The sequence below is a fragment of the Hypanus sabinus genome, chromosome 21, assembly GCF_030144855.1.
Source record: "Hypanus sabinus isolate sHypSab1 chromosome 21, sHypSab1.hap1, whole genome shotgun sequence".
Classification (NCBI taxonomy): domain Eukaryota; kingdom Metazoa; phylum Chordata; class Chondrichthyes; order Myliobatiformes; family Dasyatidae; genus Hypanus; species Hypanus sabinus.
In genome coordinates, this window is record NC_082726.1 from 49,005,150 (window position 1) to 49,024,934 (window position 19,785).

General features: G+C 41.2%; 1 protein-coding gene across 9 annotated transcripts in view; it reads right to left on the bottom strand.

Moving 5' to 3' along the window:
- LOC132379017 (protein transport protein Sec24A-like) overlaps positions 1–19,785 on the bottom strand; it is a 91,805-nt gene that overhangs the window by 49,380 nt on the left and 22,640 nt on the right. For 4 of the 9 annotated variants that reach the window (XM_059946462.1, XM_059946461.1, XM_059946463.1 and 1 more), the window contains exons 3-5: positions 8,550–8,656; positions 4,021–4,196; positions 1,689–1,791 (exon numbers count right to left, since the gene is read on the bottom strand). In XM_059946462.1, coding sequence (XP_059802445.1) covers positions 1,689–1,791; positions 4,021–4,196; positions 8,550–8,656 — 386 coding nt within the window. The other 5 variants (XM_059946467.1, XM_059946466.1, XM_059946465.1 and 2 more) reach the window with 5 other exon arrangements.

Genomic DNA, 19,785 nt, shown 5'->3' on the forward strand with positions numbered 1-19,785 from the left:
GGATGGGCAAGAATCAGGAGAGTAGTGTTGGACATGAGAAAGAATAGGGACATGAGGACATGATCGATAGGACCACTCCAAGTAGTCACTGACTTGACCGGCTGAATAGCCTCCTCCTATGCCAAAAGGGAACTTGTGTGTCTGCTGGCTATTGGGTCATAATTTATTAGCACCGGGAAATGTGTATATCATTGAAGCCCAACCAATAAACAAAAGGAGCTTATCTATGAGATGAATGACTTCATTCAAACCATTAGTTGACCATCAGCTGCATGACAGCAGTTTGGGTGGGAAACTGGGAGAGGTCTTCAATTCAGTTGCAGCACTAAAGGTCCATGCTATTTGCAAAGTGCATTTGTGCTGCCGAATATCTCAACAATGGCATTGTCCACTGAAGTCGCTGCTTTAACACATACGTACAAGCAGATTATGCACACGATTCAATTAAATTTGTGGGCCTTCAAATTCTGCACATAAACTATTCTTTAAAACAACATTAAACTAATGACCAGTGCTAGTTTTTTGTAATGAGGTCAGAAGGGAATAATAGATGGAGAATCTGAACAATAGGAGCATAGACACTTTATCCTAAGAACTCATAAACATGAGAGATTCCACAGATGCTGGAAATCTTGAGGAGCATGCACAAAGTGCTGGAGGAACCCAGCATATCAGGTAGCATCTATGGAGAGGAATAAACAGTTGACATTTTGAGGCAAGATCTTTCATCAGCACTGAGTTCCTCTAGCACTTTGTGTGTTATCCTAAGAACTGCCTATTTAAAATTAAATTTAGGAGGTTTTCTTTTTTGAGGGTTGTGAATCTTTGCTACCGCAGAGAGTTGAGGAGCCCAAGTCATTCAAAATTAAGGGAGACTCAGGGTAACACGAGTCATTGAAACCACGAAGCATGCCAAAGGATATTATCCATGCAAGGAAATGCCAAAGTAACACATAGAAAATGCTGGAGGAACTCAGCAGGTCAGGCAGCATGTATGGAAGGGAAAAAAGACTCGATCTTTCAGGCCGAGGCCCTTTATCAAGACTGGAAAGGAAGGGGGAAATGCCATCCCAGTTGGTAACCAGCTGTCAGATAAAATTCTGTTACTTGCTTCATAACATTGTAATGCTACTTAAAGGAATTTCTTGTCTGGCAGTTCTAAAGCAGTTACATCTAGCTGCACGTTGGGAGGGTGTATTTTTGTATAAAGAGGGAGGAGATACCATCAGAGACTATGCGACTGAGGTGACGTTATAGGAAGATAATTGGACTGCTTATTAAGGTGTAGTTTTGCTACACAAAGCTCTGATCTAGCTGAAAGATACTAAAGAAGAAAATCGAAATATACATCATTTACAGCAGCAATACCTGTAACATTACAAGTTATGTCACATGAATCAGTTTGTCACTGTTGTGAAAATCCATTGCTCATGTCTTATCAAATCTTACATCATCTGCACCTGTAGTCCATCTGAGCTGTGGTACTGTGAACAATTCTGGTCAATTCACCCACTCTCTCAACCCTGTTCCTCCACTTTGTCAGGTCACAGCTGACGTGTACATCAACCCCAATTCTTATCCCAATTACCTTCCTTAACAAAAATCTATCCTAGACTTGCAAAGGTCTGATAAAGAGATAATGATTCTTGTAGGCCAAGGAAATGCTTATCTCATCCATTTTTACTTACTCTGGAATCTTTGAATGGTTGGCAGATAAACCCTAGAGGAAGCTTCACTTGTTTCAGCAATGCCTGATTCTGTGGAATATTCACCAGGGTGCACTGAAAGACACTATAGAAGCAAAATCAAACGTAAACCATTTATAGTAGAAGTCCCTGTTGCATCACAACTTCTATTATACTGACCAAATCCTCACAGTTTTGAAAATCTACTTGTTATATTTGACTGAATCATCGCTTACATGTCCATGTCATACACACCACTGTCCAAGTGCATGTGACAATAATCTTCATTATGACTATCATCAGCTCTAATTAATTGAAGAGTACAGCGCACAGACTTCCGCTTTCAACAAGTAGGGTTGGGAACAGTCTCACATCCTCCTCCCTCATTACTTTAACTACGTGAGAAAGAATTATTTAGGCTTTGTCTCTCAGATGTGTTTCACATTTCTTTACATCAATACACTCATCAATGATGAGAGTTGGGCTGAGAGTCTCCCTACACCTGATAAGAAAGCCTAACCTATCCTCTTAAGCATTAATAACATAAATACTATATAATTTTAACTCAGGTATTGGCAGCAAGCCAATTCTGTTGTTGATGTAGGTTATACTCTAAACTCAGCCTTCTGATTAACTTGGGTATAGGCAGTGGGATGTAAACTAGTGTTCATGGAGTTTATGTTGTAAATTTTGTGTGCAAATCTATCCTAACAGAAATATTGATGCTAGCATTTCTTTGTCACTCTGAGCTTACAATGAAATGCCAGCGATTTAAAGACCCAATACTTCGACCACAAAAAGTAACTGATAATAAATCTCCACATTCCAAATAAAAAGGGGTACCAGCTAATAGTCTACATAAATTCATTGGTAGAGATTATATTCAATGGGAACACAGATCTGAGTTATTTTCCACACCTAACAGCAACTTTCATTTACATAGTGTACTTAATGTAGCAGAAGCACCCCAAAGAATGTTGTTATGTAAAACAAAAGCCACAGATCAGAGACGTAGCAAAATTCTTGGTCAAAAAGGTAGGAATTGAGGACCACCTTAAAGAAGAATACAAAAGGAGAGAGATGGCAAGACTGAAGGAGGGAATTGCAGAATATCAAACTTTTATAGTCAATGATGTAGCAATTACAAGCAGATTGCTCATTATGCTCAGGGGATTGCAAGGATTATTTTTTTACCACTTGTAATGCATGAGGTTTAGCTAAAAGAATTAGATGGCAATATACAGTTTCACTGTTCTTTTTTTTCTCTATGTTAGGAGGGACACAGTAGTATAGCTGTTAGAGAGAGAGAGATAAGCTTTATTTTTCACATGTACATTGAAAGAGAAACTTACAGTGAAATACGTAGTTTGTGTTAGCAACTAACACAGTCCGAGGATAAAATGGGGGCAGCCCACAAGAGTTGCCATGCCTCCAATGCCAAAATAGAATGCCTAACGTAACATAACATAGTGTAACACTATTAAATTGCCAGAAACCCAGGTTCAATTCCCACCTACGTCTGTAAGGAGTTTTAATGTTCTCCCCATGACCACGTGGGCTTCCTCCAGGTGATCTAGTTTCCTCCCACATTCTAAAGATGTACAGGTTCAGAGATTAAATGGTCACATGACTGCAATTGGGTGGTGCAGGCTTGTTGGAGCTAATTAGCAATACCTTGCTGTATCTCTAAATAATTAAAATAAAAAGTTCTCAATGCCCAGAAGGTAGATTTCAATTGAGGAGCCCTCTCTAGCAAAGTTCCAAAAATTTGCCTTCACCAGATAATAAACAGAAAGGCCAAGATAGAGTGGACATGGAGAGGATGTTTCCTATGGTGGAGATGTATCTGTGGAATTCATTGCCACAGACGGCTGTGGAGACCAAGTCATTGGGAATGTTTAAAATGGAGGTTGATAGGTTCTTGATTAGTAAGGGTATCAAAGGTTACAGGGAGAAGGCAGGAGAATGGGTTGAGAGAGATAATAAATCAGCCATGATGGAATGGTGGAGCAGGCTCGATGGGGTGAATGGCTGAATTTTGCTACTACGTCTTATGAGGGAAATTAAACTGGATACAATAATGAGATAGCAGTTGGGCAAAGCAATCTTCCTTTTAAGAAGAGACAGTAAACAGAGGTCCCATCAAACATTACAAAAAAATAGGCAGAAGGATAGATTTACTTTAATGAGCCCTGGGTCTAATACATAACAGTAATGACTAAACATCAACTGTAAAGTTATTTATGACATCCTGCAGATGTGAAAGTTGATTTAAAAATGCAATGCTCTCTGTCTGCAGATGCTTCTTCCTGTGCAAATAATGTGTGTTTCTTACTCAGAGCAGCAGTTCAGCTTCCGAAAGCGTGGGGTCAGGTTTGGCTCGAGTGGTGGGGCTGGTTCTGCTCGTGGGACGTTCTGTTGCTCCAGGAGGTTGACTGACCACATCTGGCCCTGCTGCAGGCTCAGGCTGTCCGTTGTCTCCATCAGCTGCTCCATGGAGAATGTATCCTGCTGAGATGACAAAATCAATCCATGCAACACTTACAAAGTAGAAAAATGGGGATCATTTGTTCTAAATTATTATTCATGATCAGGAGGTGGATAACACGAGTAAAAACACATCCTTATTTGCCCCTCAATTAGTGAGGCTACTTCTTGGAACAGACTAAGGAAAGCTCATATTTCCATGAAGTTTTGCAGTAACTTTCAGAACAATTTAAGCCTTTTGCAGTCAGTGAAGTACCTTTGAAGTTTAGCCACTGTTATAAGTAGGAAACACAGCAGATACTTTGTGGTAAGCTCTCACAATTACTTTACTTAGAAATATTGGTTGAGATGTGGACATCAGGGAGTCACCCCTTGTTCCCTTGTTAAAACTAGTGCCAGGAGGTGAGTCAGTGGTAAGGAAGACAAATGCAATGATAGCATTCATTTTGAGAGAACTAGAATATAAAGACAAAAATGTAATACTAAAGCTGTGAGCAGTTTTGGGTTCCTTTTCTAAGTAAGAAGGTGCTGGTCCAAAGGAGGTTTACAAGAGTGATTCTGGGAATGAATGTGTTAGTGCATGAGGAGTATGTGGTGGCTCTGGGCCTGTATTCGCTGGAGTTAAGAAGAATGAGAGGGCATCTTATTGAAACCTGCCGATACTTAAATGTCTAGATAGAGTTGACATGGAGAGGTTGTTTCCAGCAGTTGGTAAGTCTAGAACCACAAGGCAACTTTGACCAAGATGAGGAGCAATTTCTTTAGCCGGAGGGAGGTGAACCTGTGGAATTCATTGCCACAGATGGCGGTGGAGTCCAAGCCATTGGGCACATTTAAAGCAGACCTTGATAGGTTCTTGGTTAGTAAGGGAATTAAATGGAATAAGGCAAGAGAATGGTGTTGAGAAGGAAAATAATCAGGCATGATTGAAAGGTAGAGCATACTTGTTTGGACAGAATGGCCTAGATCTGCCCCTAATTCTTAGAGAGAGCAGGCAGGGCCTCAGTTTAACATCATCTGAAAGTGCTGCAGTCCTTCAATGTTGCCAACTTAGATTTCCCTTAATAAGTTTTCAAAGAGGCTAACTAACCACTAATCCTCTCCAGGTTCAATCCTCACCTTGACAAAGGCAGCTTTTACTGCCCCACATTTGGTTAAAAAGCCTGACCAACATCCAATGAAATTGCATGGTTGAGCACATTTACAAGGAACACTGTCACAGGAAAGCACCACCCAGGACATATACTCTTCTTGCTGCTGCCATCGGACGGGGGTACTGAAGACTTAAATCCTACAGCACCAGGTTCAGGAACAATTATTACTCTACAACTAAATCAGGCTCCTGAAGCAGCATGGATAATTTCACTCACCTCAACTCTGAACTGATTCACAACCTGCAGACTCATTTTCCAAGACTCTAAAACTCTGAACATGACATTTAAGAATTCTCTGCATTGTGCTTGTGTGCGTGTGCGTGTGTGTGTGTGTGTGTGCGTGCGTGCGTGCGTGCGTGCGTGCGTGTGTGTGTGTGTGTGTGTTTATTTATTATTTGCACAATTTGTCTTCTTTTACATATTGGTTGTTTATCAGTCTTTGTTTATGTATAGTGCTCATAATTTCTCTTCTGTTTCTTTATTTTTCTGTAAATGCCTGTAAGAAAATGAATCGCAAGGTAGTAAATGGGGACATAAATGTATTTTCATAATAAATTGACTTTGACTTTGGTTGTCTGCGACTAAAAGACAGGTGAAGTTGAGACGGTATCATTGATCACTGTTTGGAAGGAATCAAGAGAAGTGGAGGGAGGCATATACAAATAATGCTACCAGACCCTTCAGAGAAGTCTGACATTTCAGGCGGGTGGGAAGGAGAATCAAAATAGAAATCTATTTATTTGTGCTTAGAATGACACCCACACCAACCAATGCACTAAGCTGCACACTGGACAGCTGCAGGAGAATTAGTGAAAGGTTATCAACCTGAAATATCAATTGATAATGTCAGGACCTATTGAGTATTTCCTACTTCTACTTTCATTTCATATTTCCACCACCCACGGTTTTATTTCCAGTGCCAGCATGATGGTGCAGCAGTTAGCATTGCTACTCACAGCTCCATGCACCAGGTTCGAGCCTCACCTCAGCTGCTATCTATCTGCACGTTGAATGCCCACCCATGACCACATGGTTTTCCACTGAAAGGTACCGTTTCCTCCCTCACCCTAATGACATGCTGACAGGCTGACTGACCAATGTAAGTTATCCCTTAATTCAGGTGTGGCAAAACAATCACAGGGAAGTGCAGAGGGGGAAATGGGGTACTGGAATTGTTCCGTAGGGAGCCAGCACAGGTCAATTCAGGGATCAAGGATCAACTTTATTCACAAGCACCAATCTATATATTGGTGTGACATGCAACAAAAAAAAAACATTCAACAATTGTACAGAATAAAGAATGATACAAAAATGAAGATAGATGTAAAAAGTGTATAAATATCAGCTTGTATTTACAATTTCAGCATGTATTACCAGCATCATAAAAAGTGTTTAAAGTGTTTACAGTGCAGTGACTGAGGTAATAAATAGAGGGGGGAGGGGAGGGGGTCTGATTAGAATGGTTGATCAGATTAACTGTCTGGGGGAAGAAATTTTTAAGATGGAACAAAGCTTTTGTTTTAAGAGCACTAAAGATCATTCCAGAAGAGAGCATTTGGAAAGGTAGTTTGCAGGGTGGGCATTATATTTCCTGCCCATCACAGTCATTACGTTCAGTGGCCACTATATACCTTGCATACCTGCTCGTTAAAGCAACTATCTAATCAGCCAGGCAACAACTCAATGCATAAAAGCATGCAGACATGGTCAAGAGGTTCAGTTGTTGTTTAGACCAAACATCAGAATGGGGGTGAAATGTAGTCTAAGTGACTTTGACTGTGGAATTGTTGGTGCCAGATGGGGTGGTTTGAATATCCCAGAAATTGCTGCCCTCCTGGGATTTTCATGCATAACAATCTCGAGAGTTTATAGAGGATGTTGCAACAAATAATAAACATCCAATAACTGGGCAAAATATTTTGTTAATGAGAGAGGCGAGAGGAGAATGCCAGACTCGTTCAAGCGGACAGGAAGGTGACAGTAACACAAATAACCATGCGTTACAACAGTGTTGTGCAGAACAGTAAGTCTAAATGCACAACATATTGAACCTTGAAGTGGATGGGCTACAACAGCAGAAGACCATGAATATATACTCAGTGGCTCTTTTATTAGGTACAGGAAGAACCTAACAAAGTAGCCACTGAGTGTATGTTTAAGTATCAACTATAGGTTGAGCTGCAACACCTCACTGGGGCTTCTTCTGCAGTATCTGCACAATGTTCTTCCGCAAGGCTTGATGGTATAACATATAACCATATAACAATTACAGCATGGAAACAGGCCATCTTGGCCCTTCAAGTCCGTGCCCAATGCTTAATCTCACCTAGTCCCACCAAGCTGCACTCAGCCCATAACCCTCCATTCCTTTCCTGTCCATATACCTATCCAATTTTTTAAAATGACAAAATCAAACCTGCCTCTACCACTTCTACTGGAAACTCGTTCCGCACAGCTACCACTCTCTGAGTAAAGAAATTCCCCCTCGTGTTACCCCTAAACTTTTGCCCCCTAACTCTCAATTCATGTCCTCGTTTGAATCTCCCATACTCTCAATGGAGAAAGCCTTTCTGCATTAACTCTATCTATCCTCCTCATAATTTTATTACCTCTATGAAGTCCCCCCTCAGCCTTCTATGCTCCAAAGAAAAAAGACATGATTTGTTCAACCTTTCTCTGTAACTTAAGTGCTGAAACCCAGGTAACATTCTAGTAAATCTCCTCTGCACTCTCTCTATTTTGTTGACATCTTTCCTATAATTCGGTGACCAGAACTGTACATAATACTCCAAATTTGGCCTCACCAATGCCTTGTACAATTTTAACATTACATCCCAACTCCTATACTCAATGCCCTGATTTATAAAGGCCAGCATACCAAAAGCTTTCTTCACCAGCCTATCCGCATGAGATTTCACCTTCAGGGAACTATGCACCATTATTCCCAGATCACTCTGTTCTACTGTATCCCTCAATGCCCTACCATTTACTATGTATGTCCTATTTTGATTAGTCCTACCAAAATGTAGCACCTCACACTTATCAGCATTAAACTCCATCTGCCATCTTTCAGCCCACTCTTCTAACTGGCCTAAATCTCTCTGCAAGCTTTGAAAACCTGCTTCATTATCTACAACGCCACCTATCTTAGCATCATCTGCATACTTACTAATCCAATTTAGTGAGGTGAGGTGTATTTGGTGAGAGAACCTGATGTACCAACCTGAGCTGCTGAATTCTCCAAGGCTGTTGTCCAGAATGACTTTTTCTGCAGACTTTGTCCTGGATGGGTGTGTGACTGGAATCCAATAGCCCCATTAGAGTGCTGAACTGAAAGGGAAAGATAGATAGGTCCAGACTTCAGCCAGTGTGACATGGAATATGGGCACAAAGAGTTACCAAGCTCAATCTGACCCACATTATCCGCAAGGAACAAATTCCAAAACATAAACTAATGTTGATGAAATAGAAAGCAAATTATTTCTTTTATTAGATAGTAAGTGGTGTTCGATTAATAACAGTGAAGATGGTCATTGTCATATCTTGAGAATTAGCACAAGAGCAAGCACAAATTAAAGCTAAAAACAAGTAAGGCTTGAGGCTGAGGAAAGATGAGCCAGAGTGAGGTTGGCCCAAGAGGTGAGCAGAGAGCAGCCAGAGCTCCTCCAGCATTTTGTTTTTGTTGCCCTGGATTTCCAGCATCAGCAGAATCTCTTGCGTTAATGAGAGCAGCCAGATAGGGAGGGAGGAGAATATCCAGGAGCAGCTGGTCAACAGACGGTGTGGGGCTATCTGGGAATAAACAGTCAGACAGTCCAGCAGCGGGCAAAGAGAGACCAAACTAAAAGTTAGAGTGGAATCTGGGTGTGCGTGAAAAGCAGACAGATGGGAAGGGTGACGAGAGCAGCAAGTCTGGGTTTAAGCAAGCAATTATCTAATATCTACAATATTAGAGTCGTGCAAATACTTTACCATCTGGGACATGCTCTCCTCTCATTTACAGCTATCAGGGTGAAGGAACAGGAGCCTGAAGACCCACACTCAGCATTTTAGGAACAGCTTTTTTCCCTCTGCCATCAGATTTCTGAATGCTCCAACAACCCACGAACACTCCCTCACTACCTGCTCTCTTGCACAATTGATTTATTTATTTATACTCTTGATGGTAACTTATAGTAATTGTTACCCATTGCACTGTGCTGCTGCCCCAAAACATTAAATTTCATGACCTATGTCAGTGATAACAACCTGATTCTAAAGCAATGTGCAAGCCAAAAAGATTACAAGTACACTTCATTACCAATGTGCAAAAAACTGACAAACTTACTAAGCCACCACTAATGAATAGGTAATTTGTTCTGGTGGTTTTGGTTGTGGGATAGGTGTTGCCTGGTACATCTGCACACTGCACAATTGGACCTTTGAATTTTTTATTTATTTAGAGATACAGCGTGGTAATAGGTCCTTCCCGCACTACCCAATGGCACCCATGTGACCAAATTAACCTACTAACCTATAAGTCTTTGGAATGTGGGAAGAAACTCGTGCGGCCATGGGGAGAACGTACAAACTCCTTACAGACAGTGGTGGAATTGAACCCCGGTCACTGGTGCTCTAATATCATTAGACTAACTGCTGGACTACCTTCCCCATGACCAACTAAACAGGCTAAAATGCTCTCATCTTCAAAAACGCAAGCCTCCCTTTAGCTCTAGCCCGGAAAACATGCTCCAGTTTCTGAGAAAGAACCAAGCACAAACCTAAATTCCTTAGTTTCATGCCTTGGTATTGAGTGAGAAATGAAGAGTCCAATCTACGAAATCAAACTAGACAAAGACAGAGTTGGGTGTAGTGGAGGGCAAGATAGAGATAGAAACAGAGATAAATTCATGGATCCTTTGAGATATAGATTCTAATTGGTACTTGCTTCCAATATCTTGAATTGTTTTATTATTGTCACATGTACCAAGATATAGTGAAAAGTTTGTCTTGTACATTGTTCATACCAATCAGATCATTACACAATATATTGAGGTAGAACAAAGTAGTGATAACAATGCAGATTAAAGGGTTAACAGTTACAGAGAAAGTGCGGTGCGTGTAAACAATAAGACCCATGCTCATTATGAGGTAGATTGTAAGAACAAGAGTCCACCTTATCGTAATAGGGAACTATTTAATAGTCTTACAGCAGCGGGTAGAATCAGACATTGAGCCTGGTAGGTTATGATTTCAGACTTTTGTATCTTCTGCCCAATGGGAGAGAGAAGAAGAGAGCATGTCTGGGACTGATGGTGTCTCTGATTATGCTGGCTGCGTTACTGAGGCAGTGACATGTATAGACAGAGTCCATAGAGGGCAGACTGGCTCCTGTGATGTACAGAGATGTGTCCACAGTTCTCTGCAGTTCCTTGTGATCATGTGCAGAACAGTTGCCATACCAGGCTGTTATAGAAAACAGACAGGATGTTTCCTATAGTGTATCAATAAAAATTGTTACGGGTCAATGAGGACATGACAAATTTCTTTAGCCTCCCGAGGAAGTAGAGACATCAGCAAGCTTTCTTGCCCATAGTGTCTACGTGTTTGGACCAGGACAGCCTATTGGTGATAAGACCATAAGATACAGCATAAGTGCAGAATTAGGCCATTTGGCCCATTAAGTCTGCTCCACCATTTCATCATGGTTGTTCCATTTTCCCTCTCAGCTCCAATCTCCAGCCTTCTCCCTGTATCCCTTCGTGCCTTGACTAATCAAGAATCTATTAACCTCTGCCTTAAGTATACCCAATGAATTGCCCTCTACAGCCGCCCGTGGCAACAAATACCACAAATTCACCACTCTCTGGCTAAAGAAACTCCTCCTTATTTGCATTCTAAATGGATGTCCCTCTATTCTGAGGCTGTGTCCTCTGGTCTTAGACTTCTCCACTATAGGAAGCATCCTCTCCACATCCACTCTATCAAGGCCTTTCACCATTCAATAGGTTTAAATGAGGTTTCCCCTCATTCCTCTGAATTCCAGAGAGCAGAGTTCCAGAGCCATCAAATGTTCACTCCTGGGAACCTGAAGCTCTCAAACTAATAAATGCTGCAAATAAACAATAATATTAAAATATATTTGAATGCACAACAGGACAAAGAAATGGAGCAATGGAAGGAATGAAACTGAGCCAAATACAGTATGCATCAACTTGCAGCACAGATAGATCACATGTTTGCAAATCTCCCCTGCACGCTCCCCAGTGGGTTTGTACTAGTTGATAATAGCTCTGATTTCAGAGGCAAATGGCATATGAAACAAACACACCATCCTCTAACCAAACCTGAATTTTAATTAGTCTAGGAGAACATCAATCATTCATACTAGCAGCAGATTGTATCACATTCCCACTGCAATAATCTGCTCATTTGCCTCCTGTTGGCATAGCTACAAAAATAGTTACATACACAGCAACCAGCACAGCTGAGTCTGGAGTCGAGCTCAAGCTGGTCATCCCTGTACAGACCTACTCAAATCCATCATAGACAGTCTGATCTGTCACTCAGACTGAGAAGACTCCAGTGTGATTCCTCAAAATCACACCAAAGAGGACTTATTTGGCAATTTAGACCATAATACATAGGAGCTTAATTAGACCATTCAGCCCACCCATCATAGCTGATTTATTAACCCTCTCAACTCCATTTTCTTGCCTTTTCCCCATTACCTTTGATGCCCTTACTAACCAAACACCAATCAAACTCTACTTCAAATATACCCAATGACTTGGCCTCCACAGCCATCCATGGCAATGAATTCCACTGATTCACCACCCTCTGGCTAAAGAACTTCCTCTGTTCTAAAGGGACATTACATTCTGAAGCTGCGCCCTCTAGTACTGGACTCACCTACTAAAGGAAACATCCTCTTCACATTCACTCAATCTCGGCCTTTCAACTTTGACGGGTTTTAAATAAATCGTATGTAGCATAGTCACTGGTGTGATGCAGCAAATGCAGCAGTTAATTTTCACGTAACATTCTCCTGTACACAACAATGGGAAAATGACGAGATCACCTTATTTTTAAAGGCTGCACTTGGTGGCAACATTGAGTAATTCTTATGCCAGTCAAACCTGCTGACCAAGCCAGTATAATTCATCTTATGCACAGAGTTTGGTGTAGCTATCAAGTCAAGTCAAGTCAAGTCAACTTTTATTGTCATTTCGACCATAACTGCTGGTATAGTGCATAGTAAAAATGAGACAACGTTTTTCAGGACCATGGTTCACATGACACAGAACAAAAACTAGACTGAACTACTTAATAAAAAAAAACAAGAGAAAGCTACACTAGACTACAGACCTACACTGGACTGCATAAAGTGCACAAAAACAGTACCAGCGTTACAATAATAATAAACAGGACAGTAGGGCAAGGTGTCGGTCCAGGCTTCGGGTATTGAGGAGTCTGATAGCCTGGGGGAAGAAACTGTTACATTGTCTGGTCGTAAGAGCCCGAATGCTTCAGAGCCTTTTCCCAGACGGCAGGAGAGAGAGGAGATTGTATGAGGGGTGCATGGGGTCCTTCATAACGCTGTTTCCTTTGTGGATGCAGCGTGTAGTGTAAATTACCGTGATGGCGAGAAGAGAGACCCCAATGATCACTGTCATTCACTACAGTTTTCTGCAGAAATTACCTTGTTTTCATTGAAAGAATTTGCTGTAGTTCGTGGTTCCTCCGTTCTTTAAACTGTCAAGCTCTCAAGTGAATTTACTTTGACTTTAGTAGTAGACTGTTTGCAGTGGCTCATGTGCTCCACTCCTCTCCAATTGACTGGCTGATACAATAGTGTTCATTTATATCTTTTGGTTTCAGAAAATGCTTTGCTCACAAGTTAGGGTGTTTTTATTATATGAACTTTGGGCCATGGTAGAAAAGTGACAAGTGAATCAGTCAGCTCTTATACCTCATATCTTTCCTTCCATTGTAATCAGCATCACCCCTTTTCACATGATTGCTGTGAACTTAAAACTATTCGCAAAGAATAATCATCATACGTACTGGACCTTGGTGTGGGGTACAGGATCAGAATCATTTGTGAAAGAGCTCAGTGCTGTGACAGATCTCAGAATCATGCTAAATAGACAAAATGGTCTCCTCCTCAAAATTTATCTTGTGTGACTTGAATCAAGTTGGATAAGTTGACCCATCTATATATTTGGTGCCATTACAGCCTAAGTGGCTTTATTTAGCTCTGTACTCGAGCTTAAGCCATAATGCTATAAGATTTTGAATTGCTTACTTCAATTATCCTTCAGGTAGTTAGTATCAATGACATCAAGAGACTGCAGATGCTGAAATCTGGAGCAACACTCAAGGTACGGGAGGAGCCAAGCATTATCTATGGAGGGAAATGGACAGCTGCTATTTCAGTCTAAGACCCTTCATTGGCCATGGTTTCTGGTATCAACCTTATCTCAGAGTCCGAAGATTGTGGATTCCAGTTCCAACTCAGAGAATGCAGTTCAAAAGTCTAGGCAGATATCAGAGCTGCACTGAATGTTGCCCTCTCTACTTTCCTAAGTACACTAATGATCTCAGTGGCACTATTGCAAAGAAAGGTAGTGGAGTCCTGCCTAATATTTAACCCTCAATCAATATCAGTAAAGCAAATTGTCTTGATTTCACCACTTATCTGATTTTAGGAGCTAGCAGTACCTACAGTAACTGGTTGCCATATTTTCTACACACAGTGGTGACAGCGTTTCACAAATACTTGTACATTGCACTATGACATCCAGGGAATGTGAAAGTTGTTTGAAACATACAAAACCTACAGCACAATACAGGCCCTTTGGCACACAAAGCTGTGCCGAACATGTCCTTAACTTAGAAATTACCTAGGGTTACTCATAGCCCTCTATTTTTCTAAGCTCCATGTACCTGTCCAGGAACCTCTTAAGTGGCCCTGCCATATCCACTTCTACCACCACCATCGGCAGCCTGTTCCACGCACTCACCACTCTCTGGGTAAAAAAACATACGCCTGACATCTCCTCTGTACCTACTTCGAAGCACCTTAAATCTGTGCCGTCTCATGTTAGCCATTTCAGCCCTGGGAAAATGCCTCTGACTTTCCACACGATCAATGCCTCTCATCATTTTGTACACCTCTATCAGGTCACCTCTTATCCTCCGTCACTCCAAGGAGAAAAGGCCAAGTTCACTCAGCCTATTCCCATAAGAAATGCTCCCCAGTCCAGGCAACATCCTTGTAAATCTCCTCTGCATCCTTTCTATAGTTTCCACATCCTTCCTGTAGTGAGGCAACCAGAACTGAGCACAGTACTCCAAGTGGGGTCTGACCAGGGTCCTAGATATAGTAGTTGCAACATTACCTCTCGGCTCTTAAACTTAATCCCATGATTGATGAAGTCCAATGCACCATACGCCTTCTTAATCACAGAGTCAACCTGCACAGCAGCTTTGAGTGTCCTATGGACTCAGACCCCAAGATCCCTCTAATCTTTCACACTGCCAAGAGTCTTACCATTAATAATATTATGCCATCATATTTGACCTACCAAAATGAACCACCTCACACTTGTCTGGGTTGAACTCCATCTACCACTTCTCACCCCAGTCTTGTATGCTATCAATGTCCCGCTGTAACCTCTGACAGCCCTCCACACTATCCACGAGACCCCCAACCTTTGTGTCATGAGCAAATTTACTAACCCATCCCTCCACTTCATCATCCAGGTCATTTATAAAAATCATGAAGAGTAAGGGGTCCCAGAACAGATTCCTGAGGCACACCACTGGTCACCGACCTGCATGAAGAAAATGACCCATCTACAACCACTCTTTGCCTTCTGTGGTCAAGCCAGTTCTGGATCCACAAAGCAATGTCCCCTTGGATCCCATGCCTTCTCACTTTCTCAATAACCCTTGCATGGGGTACTTTGTCAAATGTCTTGCTAAAATCCATATACACTACATCTACTGCTCTATGTGTTTAGTCACATACTCAAAAAATTCAATCAGGCTCATAAGGCACGACCTGCCTTTGACAAAGCCATGCTCAATATTCTTAATCATATTATACCTCTCCAGATGTTCATAAATCCTTCCTCTCAGGATCTTCTCCATCAACTTACAAACCACTGAAGTAAGACTCACTGGTCTATAAATCCTGGGCTATCTCTACTCCCTTTCTTGAATAATAAAGCAACATCTGCAATCCTCCAATCTTCCAGAACCTCTCCTGTTCCCATTAATGATGCAAAGATCATTGCCAGAGGCTCAGCAATCTCCTCCCTCGCCTCCCTCAGTCGCCTGGGATACACCACATATGGTCCCGGTGACTTATCCAACTTGATGCTTTCCAAAAGCTCCAGCGCATCCTCTTTCTTAATATCTAAATGGTCAGGCTTTTCAGTCCACTTTAAGTATTCCCTACAATTGCCAAAATCCTTTTCCATAGTGAATACTGAAACAAAATACTCATTAAGTACCTCTGCTATCTCCTCTGGTTCCATACCCACTTTTCCACTGTCATACTTGATTGGTCCTATTCTCTCATGTCTTATCCTCTTGCTTCTCACATACTTGTAGAATGCCTTGGTGTTTTCCTTATTCCTGTCTGCAAAGGCCTTCTCATGGCCCCTTCTGGCTCTCCTAATTTCATCCTTGAGCTCCTTCTTGCTAGCCTTATAATCTTCTAGATCTCTATCATTACCTAGTTGTTGTTTAATTTTTTTGTTGCATTCAGTATCCAGTCTTACTCCAGCCTCTCAAAAAAAATTCTACTAACTGAAAGCTTGCAGCCTGTGATCACTAAAAACCCTAACTGAGAGAAAAAAAATAAATTATTTGGTAATTAATAACAATAGTATAAATTCAGAGAATCATTCTTAGGGATAGGAGAGAAGTAATTTAAAGAATATTACAGTGTAATTTTGACAGTATCCTAAGAGGCAACCCGAGCAGTTGAGAGAGCATTGAAGTACTGAGCATGTCTGCAGTTTAGTAGGTACAGTAATGCACAATAATATAACATTTTTCTCACAGAAGCCTTATGCAACAAGACAATAATAAGATAAATGAGCATGGTCAAAAGAGTAGGTTCCCTTTGCATATTAAATGAAGAAAAAGAGATTCAGAGGCTTAGGAAATTACAGAGCTTAAAACTTCAACAGTCAAAGAAAAAGCCATACATGGTGATGCAATTAAAATCAAGGATGTTCGAGAGGCCTAAGTAGGTAAAGCACAAAGAGGACTTGGAAAGTCACAGACCTGAGGAGATTAAAAATGTTTACCACACATTGGATTGAACACCTAGTCCAGTAGATAGTCATTAACTATCTGGTAAGCACAAATCTGGTCAGCTGCAGCTGTGACAGGCAAGATCCACTTTATGGCTTCAACCTCCACAAGATTGCTGTTGCTTGAGTTTCTATTCTGTGTAAGAAACAATTTTCTATTTGCACTAACCTGCCTATCTGAAGGACATCTTTATTCTTAACATAACCAGTTAACTTAGTTCAGTATGTATTTCTTTATAATCTCTTCTTCCATAAATCTTCTCAATGGATTGAGGGCATTCTGTCACCATAGCAACATTCATTAGAGCCAACCAATTAAAAAACGGCTCCACTTTTAACTGTTCCCCCACCATCACATCTCCAGCTCCAGAGTTCCTACCTTCCAGAATTCTATTCCACTTCTTTACCTTAACTATGCACGAGACTTATTAATCACTTATAATTCTATCTCCATATGGTATTGAATGGTATCAAAGTACCTAATGTAACATCGATAGCAAATAATAAATGATGCTAAGTTATTTAAATGTGACTGAAAAGGCAATGAGCTTCAAATGCGCACAGCAAAAATAATATTAAATTTAAAGGTGAAACAAAATTTTATGTAGATTCATTGGAGGTTAAGCAACAAAGTTATTGGATTGATGAAGGGAATGAAGACAAAATAAAGCTTACTTCATCACCTCCCATACAGTTGCTTGAGGTTAGAAAGGCGAAGACGTTTCATGAATGGGGGCATCATTAATACATTCTGTATTGAATATGGGAAGAATTTCTTCATTCAGAGAATGACTGCAAATGAGTACCTCACTATCACATTGAATTAAATAGCATTAATCCTTTTCAGGGGAAGATGATATGCATAGCAAAGCAACAGAAAAGAGAGTAGTAGAGTTGGATGGGAGAGTATGGGGTATACACATGGGAAAGGCCTGATTGAGTTGAAGAGTCTCTTTCCTACTATTGAGACTATGGGTTGAAAATGTCATAAGACCATAAGATCACAAGATATAGGAGCAGAAGTAGGCTATTTGACTCAACGAGTCTGCTCCACCACTCAATCATTGGCTGAGCCAATTCTTCCAGTCATCCCCACTCCCCTGCCTTTTCCCATACCCTTTGATGCCCTGGTGAATCAACAACCTATCTCTGCCTTAAATTCAAACAATGAACTGGCCTCCACAGCTACTCATGGCAATAATTTCCACAAATTTACCGCCCTCTGACTGAAGTAATTTCTCCGCAACTCTGTTCTAAATGGACGCTCTTATAACCATATAACAATTACAGCACGGAAACAGGCCATCTCGATCCTTCTAGTCCGTGCCGAATGCTTACTTTCACCTAGTCCCACCAACCTGCACTCAGCCCATAACCCTCCATTCCTTTCTTGTCCATATATCTATCCAATTTTACTTTAAATGACAATATTGAACCTGCCTCTACCACTTCTGCAGGAAGCTCATTCCATATAGCTACCAATCTCTGAGTAAAGAAGTTCCACCTCGTGTTACCCCTAAACTTTTGCCCCCTAACTCTCAACTCATGTTCTCATGTTTGAATCTCCCCTGCTCTCAATAGAAAAAGCCTATCCGTCAACTCTATCTATCCTCCTCATAATTTTAAATGCCTCTGTCAAGTCCCCCCTCAACCTTCTATGCTCCAAAGAATAAAGACCTAACTTGTTCAACCTTTCTCTGTAACTTAGGTGCTGAAACCCAGGTAACATTCTAGTAAATCTCCTCTGTACTCTCTCTATTTTGTTGACATCTTTCCTATAGTTCGGTGACCAGAACTGCACACAATACTCCAAATTTGGCCTCACCAATGCCTTGTACAATTTTAACATTACATCTCAACTCCTATATTCAATGCTCTGATTTACAAAGGTCAGCATACCAAAAGCTTTATCCATTATCCCACAGTCCAAATCATTGACATACATGGTAAAAAGCAGCGGTCCCAACTGAACTCTTTGGAACTTCTCTGGTAACCGGCAGCCAGCCAGAATAGGATCCCTTTATTCCCACTATCTGTTTTGTGCCGATCAGCCAATGCTCCACCCATGCTAGTAATATCCCTATAATTCCGTGGGCTCTTATCTTGCTAAGCAGATTCATGTGTGGCACCTTGTCAAAAACCTTCTGAAAATCCAAGTATAGCACATCTACTGCATCTCCTTTGTCTACCCTGCTTGTAGTTTCCTCAAAAAATTGCAGTAGGTTAGGCAGGCAGGATTTTCCTTTCAGGAAACCATACTGGCTTCGGCCTGTCTTGTCATGTGCTTCCAGGTACTCTGTAATCTCATCCCTAACAATCGATTCTAACAATTTCCCAACCATTGATGTCAGGCTAACAGGTTTATAGTTTCCTTTCTGCTGCCTCCCACCCTTCTTAAATAGCAAGGTAACATTTGCAATTTTCCAGTCATCCGATACAATGCCAGAATCCATCGATTCTTGAAAGATCATTGTTAGTGCCTCCACAATCTCTCCAGCTACTTCCTTCAGAATCTGAGGGTGCATTCCATCAGGTCCAGGAGATTTATCCACCCTCAGACTATTAAGCTTCCTGAGTACCTTCTCAGTCACAATTTTCACTGCACATACAGTACTTCACTTTCCCGACCCTCTTGAATGTCTGGTATACTGCAGGTGTCTTCCACTGTGAAATACGTGTTCAGTTCCTCCGCCATCTCTGCGTCTCTCATTGCAATATGTCTAGCGTCATTTTCCATTGGTCCTACCCTCAACTCTCTTTTACCCTTTATATGCTCAAAAATGCTTTTAGTATCTTCTTTGATATTAGTTGCCAGCTTCCTTTCATAATTCATCTCTTCCTTCCTAATGACCGTCTTAGCTTCCTTCTGCAAGTTTTTAAAACCTTCCCAATCCTCTATCTTCCCACTAGCTTTGGCTTCCTTGTATGCCCTCCCTGTTGCATTTACTTTGGCTCTGACTTCATTTGTTAGCCACAGTAGTGTCCTTCTTCCATTCAGTTTTTTTTTCTCTTTTAGAATATTACTGTCTTGCATTCCCTCATTTTTTGCAGAAACCAGCCATTGCTGCTCTGCTGTTCTTCCTGCTCGTGTCCCTTTCCAGTCAACTTTGGCCAGTTCCCCTCTCATGCCATTGTAACTTCCTGCAT